This window comes from Piliocolobus tephrosceles, chromosome 16 (genome assembly GCF_002776525.5).
Source record: "Piliocolobus tephrosceles isolate RC106 chromosome 16, ASM277652v3, whole genome shotgun sequence".
NCBI lineage: Eukaryota > Metazoa > Chordata > Mammalia > Primates > Cercopithecidae > Piliocolobus > Piliocolobus tephrosceles.
In genome coordinates, this window is record NC_045449.1 from 49,437,210 (window position 1) to 49,449,696 (window position 12,487).

Here is a 12,487-nt window from a genome sequence, read left to right on the forward strand (position 1 = left end):
CTGTCCTCGACCTCTTTCTACCTTTTAGCGTCTTGGTCCTCTGTCACCGCATGGGCTCACAGCATTCCTGAGCTAAGAACCTCTGTGGTTCTGAGCATCTCTAAGAAACGAGGCCTGGGGGAGGGCAGGGAGGAGGGGAGAGGGGACGGTCGGGTGGGGTGTGGGGGACTGCAGAACAAAGACACTCATTTGCCATTTACCAAAGACTTTTTTTTCTTTTTCTTTTAAAGCTGTTGTTTCCTCAAGGGAAAACTTTATTTGTGTGTGGGTAAAATATTGCTCTCTTAACGAATCGAAAGCAGAACATGAGGAGAGGTTTTCAGTCCCTGTGACAAAGAACAAAGAACAAGCTCGTGGGCCTTGGGTGGCCACTGTCACCCTCCCCGCCTTTGACATTTCTCTGTCCTCTCCTCCCATCCCAGTGGAGCCAAGAGCTGAGTGCATGTCATCCCCACTCTGGAGCCCAGAGCGTGGCTTTGGTTAAGCAGAGGCAGCTGGCCTGGCCTGCAGGAAACACCACGCTCTCCCCTGTTGAGAGCCTGGGAGAGCACCGCGGCAAGTGAGGGAATGAGTGTGCTTTTAGGGCGGCATGGCAGCCGCCATTCCTGCTGGCTCGGAGGACGGTGGAGAAAGTGATGGATGGAGGGGTTCAGAGAGTTCGTCTGACCAGCTGATGTCCGCTTTTCCTCACCAAGCCAAGAAGTCTCCCCACTATCTCCGGTCTTGGAGACAAGGCCTGGTTTTCGGAAGAGCTGGTCTGAGCATTTGAGTCTGCGGGAGGCCGGAAGAAGGCTCATTCAGAGGGCTCATCAGGCCACTCCCACACTCCTCGCACTCACCCTCCTCGGCCCCTTCACCCCAGCAGGTGGGAACCGTTTCTGGACTTTCACTTTCAGTATTTGGTTTAGGGGACAATAATAGCCTCTGTTTCCCAGTGTTGTCTGTCTGGTGTTAGCTTATCAGCCCTGTCTTTTTTCAGCGTTGGTTGAGGTAGCTGGGACTGGGGTGAAGCTATTTTCTGGAGCAGGGGCTTCTACTCTGAGGGAGAGCTGCTTTTCCCTGAGCAGCTTTTGGCAGGGGGATGTCCTGAGTCATTACATCTGCTCCCTGTCCCCACCCCAGGGACCCTGGGAGAGGTCCCTCTCTAGTCCAGGCAGAAGAGTCGCCTATGGGGAGAAGGTGGTGGTGGTCTCGGCCTCCACGCTCATGGAGGAGCGCCGGATGTGCCGACAGGAAGACCACTGCCGGAGCTGCTCCTGGCTGAGGCAGCCCAGGTCCTTGAAGAGCTTGAAGAGGTCGTTGCGGAACTTGACGCCGATGAAGGCGTACAAGAAAGGGTTGACGCAGCAGCGGACGCAGGCCAGGCTGTAGGTGACGTCGTAGGCGATGTTGAGCTGCTTACTGAGCTCACAGGTGCTGCTGGTGATGTTGAAGTTGGCCACCGTCTGGGCCAGGACCACCCCATTGTAGGGCAGCTGGAAGACGATAAAGACCACGACCACGGCGATGATCACCTTGATGGCCTTGTTGCGCTCAAAGTTGCGCGCCTGGAGCAGGGTGCGGATGATGACAAGGTAACAGAAGCTCATGGCCAGCAGGGGGACCAGAAAGCCGATCACCATCTGGGCCACTTGGATGGTGATAAAGGCCTCCACATGCTCTGTGATGAGAGAGCATCGCATCGCTTGCTCACTGTTGCTCCTCTGGAGGCCGCTGTACAGGAGCTCCGGGATGGAGAGCACTGTAGCTAGTATCCAGATGCCCACACAGGACAGCTTGCTGATGAGGAGGACACGGGCACGGTGGCGGTGAGCTGAGACTGCCTGGACGATGGCCACATAGCGGTCAATGCTGATGCAAAGAAGTAGGAGCATGCCGCTGAAGAAGCTCATCTTGTAGATGGCAAAGATGAGCTTGCAAAAGTGGACACCAAAGACCCAGGACTTGGCCGCGCTGTAGGCCCAGAAGGGAAGGGTCAGGAGGAAGAGGATGTCTGCCACCGCCAGGTTGAGCAGGTAGGTATCGGTCATGGTCTTGAGCCTCTTGAAATAGATATAGGTCAGCACGACCAGTCCGTTGCCCAGTAGGCCCACGAAACAAATGATGGAGTACATGAGAGGGAGGAACCAGGCTTTAAAGTTCCGCACATCCTTCTTGGAGCATAAAGACTCGAACAAAGTGTAGTCCACTGTGGTGTTGTCTCCGATGTAATCGTCTGTGACCTCATCTTGACACAGGCATACCTTCAGGGAAGGAAATGAGGGCAAACAGGCCAGGTTAGCTGAGTGGCTCCAACTCTGACTGGGATTTAGCCTAGAGCAATGGTTTCTCTTTCTTTTTTTTTTTTTTTTTCTTGAGACATGGTCTCACTCAGTTGCCCAGGCTGGAGTGCAGTGGTGCAATCAGGGCTCCCTGCAGCCTCAGCCTCTCCAGGCTCAGGTGATCCTCCCACTTCAGCCTCCTGAGTAGCTGGGACCACAGCCTTACGCTACCAAACCCAGCGAATTTTTGTATTTTTAGTGGAGGTGGGATTTTGCCATGTTGCCCAGGTGGGAGGAATAGTGGTTTCATTGTGAGGGCCACATCATCAGTATCACAGCGTCACCTGGGAACTTGTTAGGGATGCAAATTCTCAGGCCCCACTTGAGAATGCTGAACCAGAATCTCAGGTGATGGGCTTAGGAATCTGTGGTTGCCTAAAGTCTCCAGGTGATTCTTTGGTTTGAAATCAGTGCTTCTCAAATTTTAACTCCAATACACATCACCTGGTTAATCCTGTGCACCTGTCTATCCTAAATCAGTAGGCTGAGGTGAGGCCTGAGATTCTACAGTTCTGCTAATAAGTAGCAAGTGGCTGATTTTGCCAAGTCTGAGAGACTCTACATGTGCTGACAGGGGACTGGAAATTGGTGGGGCTCTGGGAGCCCAGATGAGCCTTGAGCTGGTTAAACTCTCTCTCTCTCTCTCTCTCTCTCTCTCTCTCGGAGCCTCAGTTTTCTCTTCTGTGAAATGGAGATGAATCCTATTTTCTTCACATGGTTGCTGTAAGGTACCTAGCCCAGGTTCCAGCACCATTTCCTCCCCATGGAGCTTTAATTTTGCCCTCGGGGAGCTCTGTGAGAGTGGGAACATGTGTCTTTCTTCTTGACCCTCCTTTAGAACTTGGCGGAGTTTTCCAGGGGGCTTACAAAAGACCTCAGCTTTAGGGGGAAAATCCACCTGGGGGTCAAGGTTGAGGAGGGGCTGGAGTGAGAAGAGAGGAGGGCAAGTGCTCCCATTTTGAGGCCATGAAGCGTTGGGTTTGGGGCCAACTGCTGTGATCACGGGTCGTGGGTGACCTGGAGAGACTCTAGATCCTGGGGCCCCCTCTTAGCACCCAGCAGGAGCTCAGGCAACGTGAGCCCAGGTGCCATAAAGACTGTGAATGGATGATGGGCCACAGGGGTGGAGGCGAGGCCTCCTCAGCAGCTGTGTCCCTGGAAGGAAGCGCGGCTCTCATCTCCCACTCTCCCTCTGCTCCCGCCCTCTCCCCCCACCTCTCTGCCTCTCTCTTCCTCGCATCTCTTCCGGCAGATCCCAATCAGCAGGACTCAGCTGCTGGAGCTTTTTTTAGCCTGTCTGCAGGGCCGGGTGAAGGTTCAGCAGCCTGCTGTGATTTTATCAATGAAGGAGGGGGCCCATGCCTGCCCGCAGCTCTGCGCACAGCGATGGACGGGCTCGTGCAGGGCAGGGAGCTGGGCTGGAGGACCAGCCTCGCGAGGCTCGTGGTTCTATCTCCAGGAACCAGATTCAGCAGCTCAGCGACGATGGGTTTCTACACGTTTGTGCTGGAGGGGTTCACCGCATCGTGTCTCTATCTCTTTTTCACATCCAAGTTCTGGATTCATCACTGTCGTGCTCGGGAACAGGGTGAGCACAAAATGATGTCCAGGAGCCTTTTCTTTGGGCATTGCTAGCCTGAGACCAAAAGTTAGTGGCAACCCCTCTTCCCTCTCCTGGGCATGGCTGCAGCCTGGGAGCCCTGAAGGAGGCTGCTGCCATTGGCCCAGCCATGGTTACAGTCCAAGGCCTTAGACTCGGGGTCCCTGGACATGAGGGCGTCTCAGGCTTCCTGGAGGGCAGTATTCCCGGCATCTATGAAGTGCACTCTTCATCATGCAGTCCTGCCTTCCCGTCTCCTCTTGAACCTTGTTCCTGTTTTATAATTCCCCCTCCTCCAGCCTCACTGCCTCTGCAGCCCACAGCCCCACCACATCCTGCCCTGTCTGAGCACCCCCTCCTCAAGTGAAAGGGAGGAATGAGCCTCAGCTGTCCTCCTCCCCGCCCCAACCTTCCAGCCTCCACTGCCAGCAATACGGCCCCCCAGAGTCCTGGAGACAGGGGAGAGAGAGGAGGGAGTGGTGATAGGGAAGGGGGCCAGGCTGTGGGCTGCAGCCCAGGCTCCGGGGGGCCTCTGGGATGGGGTTTTGGGAAGAGTGCCCAGTTTGGGGCCTGCCTCTGGCCTGAGCTTCTGGAAAGTTGCCCCTCTGGCCTCCAGACCTGGGGATGAGCGGAATTCTGAAGTACTGACTCTCTAGCTCTGGCCTCAGCTGGACTCCCCAACCCCACTCTGAGCTCCCACATCTAACAAATGGGGGAAAGTTGACTCTGTGAGTTACGGTTTCCTCTAATTTTGGCACTTGGTGAGGTACACTTTCTGTCTGTTTCTGGATTGAGAAACAAGGACTTTGTAAAGTGAGGGTCTTTGTTCCTGCCGAGTTCAGGCCTGCTGTAAAGTATGTGCTGATCCACCCCTCTCCCCATCCCTAGGGCCCCATCCTCTCTTCCCTCCCCTGCCAGGGAGGCCAGATGGGTCTCTATTTCACCAAAGAAAAAGGGGGCTGCGAGGGGAGCCTTTGGGTGAAGGTTGGAAAGAGATAACCTTGGGGCGATAGGATAGTAACAAGATCTCCAGATCCAGGGTGATTTTCTCAGCACACATGCACAAAACCCAGTAACCATTTTTGCAGCTCTTCTCTCTAAGAGAATTCTCATGTTTCTGTCTCCTGGGCAGGGAGATTGGAGGTGGGATGGGGAAGGTGGCAAGTTATTTTCCCCCATGTTTTAATCTAAATGGAGCACAGGAAGTCCAGAGAACATCTGTGGCTCTCCAGGGTCACTCAGCAGATGGTGAGGGGGCAGCCATTAGCTTAATGAATGGCAGGCAGGCTTATGTCTGGGTCTTGTATCTTCTAGCAAATGCCCAGTTCCTCCACTAAACCCCTGACTTGGGAGGCCGTGTGGAGAAGGGAACAGAGCTTTCCTTGGCAGGGAACCTCACCTGGAAAATGACAAGGAGAGCCACCACCAGCACGTTTTTCATTGGTTTCCCTGTAGGAGACAAGGCGAGAAAGTTATTGCTTGGCAGGGACAAGTCTTTATTATTAAAGAAAGCAGTGGAGGGGGAGACGCTGCTGGGAACTTTCCTCTCAAGCTCCAGGCACTGTGTTTGCTGAAAGAGAACATCAGAACCAGATTGTGCCTTTGAACACCTGGCCCACTGCCCGGCATCACTGTCCTCACCTCCTTCTCGTCCTCCTCCACTCCCAGGTCCTGGAAAGAAGCAGCATCAGAATGCAGGGCAGCCCCCCCGACCCCCTGTCTTGGCCCATCTAGGCTGCTTCCTCGAGCTGGGAAGTCTTTCTAGCCCAGACCACCCCTCAAGACTGAGCTTGGTTGGTGGGTCTGAGTGCCTCCTCCCACTCCACGTGATGTGGGACGAGGCAGCAAAGCTACGAGGTCGTGGGGTGGGTGCACACATTTCCAGCCTTGCTTTGGTGCTGGCAGCTACTGGCCCAGGAGCATTTTCCTGGCCTCCAGGTGAATGGGCAGCCACATGTGCATAAAGCCAGACTCGAGTGTCTCCTGAGGGAGGCGAGCTGAGGAAGGAGGACGACCCCACAGGCTGGGTAGAGGGATGAGGTTACTGGTCCGCAGTGATGGAGACTGCCTCAGGGCCCCACTAGCTCCACAACACCCCGTTACTGAAATGACATTCATTCAGCACTGACTGTTGGTCCACTGGGCCCACACCCTTGGCCTGCCTTTGGGGCAGAGATCCCTTCCCTTTTATCTTGTGCAGGCCCAGAATTGAGGAGGTGTCCCACAATTGCGTGCTGACGAATATACGAATGATGCATACATGAATGATGAATAAATACACGAATGACAAGTAAATGAATGCCTGTCCTTTTTCTAAGGGAGAGGGCATCAAGATGGCCCGAGAGGACACAGAGGGGATGCTGTCCTGTGGCAGTGTCGGGGAAGGACTCTTTCCTGATGTCACGACTTCTTTCTTTATTTTTTTGCTTAACTGAAGTGCCTGCACACACTTTCTCTCCTTTAACTTGTTTTCTAACCTAGGCTTGGGGGGGCAGGTGGAAGGGGGAACAGGGTCAGCTTTGGGAAGGGACGTGTTCTGGAAGTCAGGAGGCTTCCTGGGGTCTGGGGTCTGAGCAGCAGAAGGGGATCCTGGCTTAGCACAAGGCCCGGATGTGCTCAGTTTGGTTTTGTGACTGAGCCTCAGGGCCATCAGGAACTTATTTCTTCTTGAGGCTGAGCAGCGAGGACAGTTGACAAAGTAATTTGCCTAGACGTCTTAGCTTACCGACAAGTCAGGGCGTCGGTAGCCCTCTTCCCGTATCCTGACCCTCGGGTCCCAGCTAGGTAGGGCCTGGCCAACTGGAGAGTCAGTAACTGCAATGCCACAAGTGAAGGCAGGACCGTGACAGCTCCAACTTCAATAGGGCTAGGAAATGCGTGGGAACCTGTTTAAGGCACCTTCTCCTGGAGGCTGGGGGCCCTACGGAGGCTGGGGAAGCAGTGAGAGCCTGGCACTTCCGTGTCCTTGGCCACAGCACCACCTGCTGGAGACCTCCCTGCATGGCACCCAGGTTGCAGTTGTTAATGTGTTCCCCGGAAAGTGTGTAAAGCCGGGGATTCTGGGCTTGGGAGTTCCTCTGGGAAGGAGAGACTGCATCGGGCTACATAAATAAATAGGTATTTCTCCTGCCTTGAGCAAATTATCCTGCACACTACTGCTAGACATATCTTCCTAAAGCTTAGCTCTGATGCCAGTCCCCACCTCACCTTCCTCCTAAATCCTTAGGGGCTCTAACCATCCCTGAGGATGAAGCCCTTAGTGCTTGGTCTGGCAGTCCAGTCCTCCACTGTCCACTCAAAGTGGGCTTCCTAGCTGCATTTTCTGTTCTGGGGACAAGCAGCCACTGTCCCCTCGTTCCCAGCCTGGGCTCAGGCATTTGCAGTCCTGCTGGGATTGGACCCTGTGGCAACAGAGCTCCCCACCACACCCCTCATTCTCCTTTCTCACTGAATTACCCCTGAGCTCCTGAGTTTAAGTCCACATGTTTATACCCAACCACACTCTTCAGGGTTCAATGGTCTGCCCATCCTCCACTGACTCATCCAGAGGTCGAGTCTCGAGGTTGCTTTAAACACGTAAATGTCTTTCAGTTACTCTAGAGAAAGCCCGCTCTGACTGTCAGGGAGAAACGAGAAACCTCAAAGTTTGATAAGTCACAACGGGTGAGATCTGAGTAGCAAGAACTTTGTTTCTGTTTTACTCCGTTGATAACCCCTCTCCTGGGCACTGTCCCACTTCTGCTGTTCCTGTCAGGGCAGGGGAATTGGGGGAGTGCTGGCGTGTGTGCCCGTGAGTTCTCGTTCCAGGTGCTTTGGAGGAGGTGGATGAGCAAGGATCTTGTAGGTCCATAACAGGTGGTTTTCAAGAAACATCACAGGGAAACTTAGGGGAACTCTCATCTGTGGCAAAAGGGAGCCTGGTCAGTGGCCATGAGTCAAATCATCCCTGCCTGTTGCAAAGTCATAAAGCAACTGGTCTGGGGCAGCAGCTTGGGGGAGACCAATGAACTTGGGAATCTCTGGGGCTAAGGAGTGGTTGACCTAGATGTTGGGTATTTTCTGAGTTCTTGAGTTTTCAGTAATGATCATCATGAAAATTCCCTAGAACTCCAACCTGAGCCCCCAACATGAGAGACTCCCCATCTAGGAAAGATAATTATTGGCTGGCTGCCCCCACCTCCAAACCATGAACTTCCATCCCCACATTGTTCCAGGTCCTCCAGACTGCCCAGGAAATCACAGTTGCCCAGTTAGCTCTCCCCAAGAGTCACCCCAAGCTTTTTCCTCTCTGAACTTCCTCACCTGCCAACACACCTTCTCTCTCTCTCCCTCTCTCTCTCTCTCTTTTGGATAGGGGAGAGAGAGGAGAAGCAGGGAGGTGCTTAGAGGTCCAGAGATCTGGGGAATCCACTTTCAGACAGTACGTACGGATGGGTGAGAGCCGGATAGATCTTGCAGTTTCTATGTTATCAACTGCTGTGTCTAATGAGATAGTTCATATTCACTGAGCTCTCACTGCGCGCCAGGCTGTCTGCACGTATGGTCTCATTTCATCCTCTCAAAAGCCCCATGAGGTAGGTGCTACTATTAACCCCGTTTACCAACGAAGAAACTGAAACACAGCAAGTAACTTTCTCAGAGTCACACAATGGCCAGCAGGGGAGCAGAATTTGAAACCCTCCAACTCCAGAAACCACACTCCTAACCATCCTTCTCTGCTATCACTGGGTCTGTATGTGTCTTTCCCTCATAACATCTCATGAGCCACCCTGGTGATCCTCATCCTAGATTCCAGAAAATAGAGGCCCAGAGAGATTAAGCCAAATGGCTGGGGCCACACAGCTGCTAAGAGAGGGACCTGAGATTTGAACAGGACAGCAAGGTTTGGGCTCTTGCTACTGCATCAGGCTGCGTTTCTGATGAGTCTGCTGTGTCTAGGACGCTCCATGGAGCATGAAGGGAATCTTTGCTCCCCATGCCCCACTGGCCACCAGTGCTTCCTGCTTCCATCCCCCAACATCCCAGCCCCCAACAGAGCTGGCCCCACCTCTGTTCTGACACAGGGCTTTGCTGCTGCTTTGCTGCCACAGAACTCCTTCCAAAATACAAATCTCATCCTTTAATTCACCTACTTGAAAAATAAAAATCTTTGATGTTTCCCTATTGTTTTCAGGATAAAGTCCGAATTCCTTAGGCATTCTGTACCACGTTTTAAGGATTGGGTCTCCTGTGCCTGCGTCCTTCCTCCCCATCTTCCTCCTTGGCATGGCCAGCTACTCCATCCTCCCCTCCGCTTGCTTCCTTCTTGTCTCTGTTACTGTGGTCTCAGCTGACCATCTACATGGCTGCAGCCTTAGTCCCCAGGACACTCTCCTTGGCAGCGTGGGGTTTTTGAAATAATGGATTTGAATGCCTTTAGGTGGGACATTCACCCTCTGGGTTACTCTACTCCCCTCCACTTCCCGCACCTTATGCCCCTTCCCTCTTTTACGTTGTTAGCCTCTGATGGCAATGGAGTTTGCCTTTCCTGCCACATCCTTGGCCCCTTGTGGCTCCTTGTTTGCTTGACAACTCCTACACACCCTTCAAAACCCACCTTAAATACCTCTCTGATCCAGGTTCACTCTTCCCTTCTTGTCTTGCCCTTGCCCCGGTCAATGCTGTATCTCACTCTGCTGCAGTGGCTTCGTGACATATGTGTCACTCTCCCCACCAGACTGGTCATCCCTGAATCCCTCAAACAATAAGAGTTGACGGAATGTCCCAAGCAAAGCAGAGAGATTTTTCCAACAGCGACCCCAGGCTGCAATGTTCCTCTCCTCCCCAGCCAAGTTTCTGGCAGGCGAGAAACTGGCCTTGAATTAGCTTCAGCATCCCCCTTTGCCAGCATTTGTGTCTGAGCTGTGAGGCACATGTCTCTCATGGGTTCATTTTTCCCTTGCTTTGCTTTTGAGAACTATGAAAGATCTTTGGTCTCGTTGCTCGAAGGTGGGGAGGGTGCCTCGGAGCTGCTCATTCAAACCGTGAAAAAGGCCAGCTCAGCCCCGCTTTAGAGTTTTCACTTTGTGTAACAGAAACCCTGTCTCCTCACCCACCTCTTGCTCCTTGCTGGGCAGATGAAGAGCAGAACAACAGATCCTCCGAGGCCCACCCACCCCATCAACGGCCCAGAGCCCGTTTTGAGCAAAGCTTGTCAGTGGCTTCCCCTCCTACCAGTATTTCGGGTTTGACCGTTGGGGCTGTCTCAAGTTGAGTGAAGTGGCAAGAACATCCCTTCCTCCTGGACCAGAGATTACCCTCTCTCCCTGCATCAAAGCCTAGGAGTCTAGCACCCCCAAACCTAGTCTGGGGCAAGACACTGCGCACATCTTCCCAACCCCCTGTTCAGTCATGTGGATGGCTTGAAATCAATCAGCCAGGGCGGGAGAATTTACCCCATGGAAGGTGGCAAGCACTACAAATTCAGGACTTTCCCTCCACCCTGGAGGCAGTTACCAGTGCTCCACCCTGGGGAGCTGCTTTTCAAACACCCAGCAGCACGCCACTGGGCACTGCTTGGTTTCCTTCCTGGAGGCCAATATGAAAGGCTGGAGCAGGGTCTTCTGTGGATGACGTCTGTATTCTGGGATTGTGATGGAGAGGGTGACGGGGGGTGGAGTGCTGGGGAGTGGGATTTAAGGGTAGATGGGCTGGGAAATGAGGCATTTGGAAGAGATTTTCAAAAACTAAACTCTACTGAGTTCTTGATACAATGTATTCATTCATTCCACAGATGTTTTCTCCTCACATCCTCAAAGCATCTGAACCTGCCTTTTGGGAGTTCATAGTCAGTGGGTGGGGGTGACCACTTTAACCCTTTCACAGCTGTTTGCTGGGTCCAGACCCAGGGTTTGGGGCAGACGGGGAAGGAAGAGATGAAATCAAGGAGGCTGTGGTGTGGCGAGGAGGGGTGCGAGGACAGCACCAGGGAACCTTCACTTTTTAAAGCCAACCCCTTGCGGCTTTGAGGCCGCCGTGGTGCATTGCTTGCTGGTGAGACAAGCCATCTAGGAACCTGGTCTTCTTAGCCTCAGCCTGGTCTGACTCCACAGCTGAGATTTATAAAGGAGGTGTCTGGAGCTGGATGAACACCCTCAGCACTTCCCCTGGACCCCTTCTAGTCAAGACGGAGGTTAGACCCGAGAAAGGGCTTTCTAAAGAGTAGAATTGTCTGCCAGGGCAGAGTGTGTGAGGTTTGCTCAGGGGCACGGGCTGTGCTGAAGGCCTGGCTATGATTTCTCCAAGCTCAGTGCCCCTTGCCATCCCATTCCATGTTGCCTGCCCACTCCTTAACTTGCAAGAGGTAACAGCAAAGCCAGAGCAAAGCCGGTGGGATGTGCAGCAGAGAGAAAGCAACCAGAGCTTGCATTTGCAATGCACTGCACCATTCTCACAACTCAGTCACCTTTCATTTGCATCTCCTCATGACCCCAAGTGGACAGGTATACGAATATTCGGCACGGGAGAAAGGTGGGAATCAGAGAGTGGGTAGAAGGTCCTAAGCTCTCTAGGGAGAATTTCTCTGTTGAAACCTGTCCCCAGAGGTCCCAGAGGGCCTAACCTATCACCCTCATGATGAGAACAGGTTCTGCCAGACCACCAAGCCCAGCTCCGCCACTCTCTTATGTCCCTGCTATTTTAGAAAGACATGATCTCGGCCCCTCCCTTGTCCCCACTGGCACAAAAGGCTGACCCCTTCCCCAGGTTTGAAAGGGCAGGTGCACCCCTCCTGGGACAGTAGGGGGCATTCTCTGGAAGTAGCTTCCAATGCCCACCAAATCAGAACTGATTTCTCCAGGAAGCCACCCCTATGCGCTCCACCCGCATCCTCCACCCCCATTCCATGGTCAGTCTGGGTGTCCAAGACCCTGGTACTGTTCCTTCTCACATGAAGAGGCTCACTTACCCAGGTCCATGACGCTCTCTGGGCGGTAAAATCACACAGGAAGGCTGTGCCCGGCCTCGCGCTACCCCTGTCTGGGGAGGAAGTGGTTTGAGCCCCTTTTAAGTTGTCAGAAAGCCACCCTCTTCCCTGCCCCTCCCACTCTTGCTCCTCCCCCAAGCCCTCCCTGACTCACGCAGGGTCCCTTCAGTGCCTTCAGAGATAAAGGGGCAGAAGAAAGATGACAGAGGGTGACAGTCGCTGGTCATAGGATCCTGAATCATCAGGTCATTTACATTCAAAAAGCCCCCCGTGCTGCCTGGCAGAATCTAGATGAGGGGCCATTTATTGATTCAACAAATATTTATAGCATGAATATGACATGCCAGGCCATGGTTAGATGTTGGGGAGTCAGAGATGTGTGAAAGAAGTGTCCCCATCCTTCCCTTGCTTTGCTCAGAGTCACAATGGAATATAGTCCCAAATGGCTTTCCCTCTGGCTTCTGGGTTGTTTAGGCCAATGGGAGGCACTGACACATAATGACAGGTAAAAGGGAAGACATGCCACAATGTATCTTTTTTCTCCCCCTCCCCCTCCCCTCCCCTCCCCTCCCTCCCCTCCCTTCCCCTCCCCTCCCCCCCCCC

At 53.4% G+C, this 12,487-nt stretch overlaps 1 protein-coding gene across 1 annotated transcript; it reads right to left on the reverse strand.

Moving 5' to 3' along the window:
* Positions 1–188: 188 nt before the first annotated feature.
* CCR7 (C-C motif chemokine receptor 7) lies at positions 189–11,951 on the reverse strand. The gene is made up of 3 exons (XM_023204200.1): positions 11,867–11,951; positions 5,321–5,370; positions 189–2,243 (listed from the first exon to the last, which is right to left on the reverse strand). The coding sequence occupies exons 1-3, from the start codon at positions 11,874–11,876 to the stop codon at positions 1,167–1,169; spliced, it is 1,137 nt and encodes a 378-aa protein (XP_023059968.1). The 5' UTR covers positions 11,877–11,951; the 3' UTR covers positions 189–1,166.
* Positions 11,952–12,487: the final 536 nt, after the last annotated feature.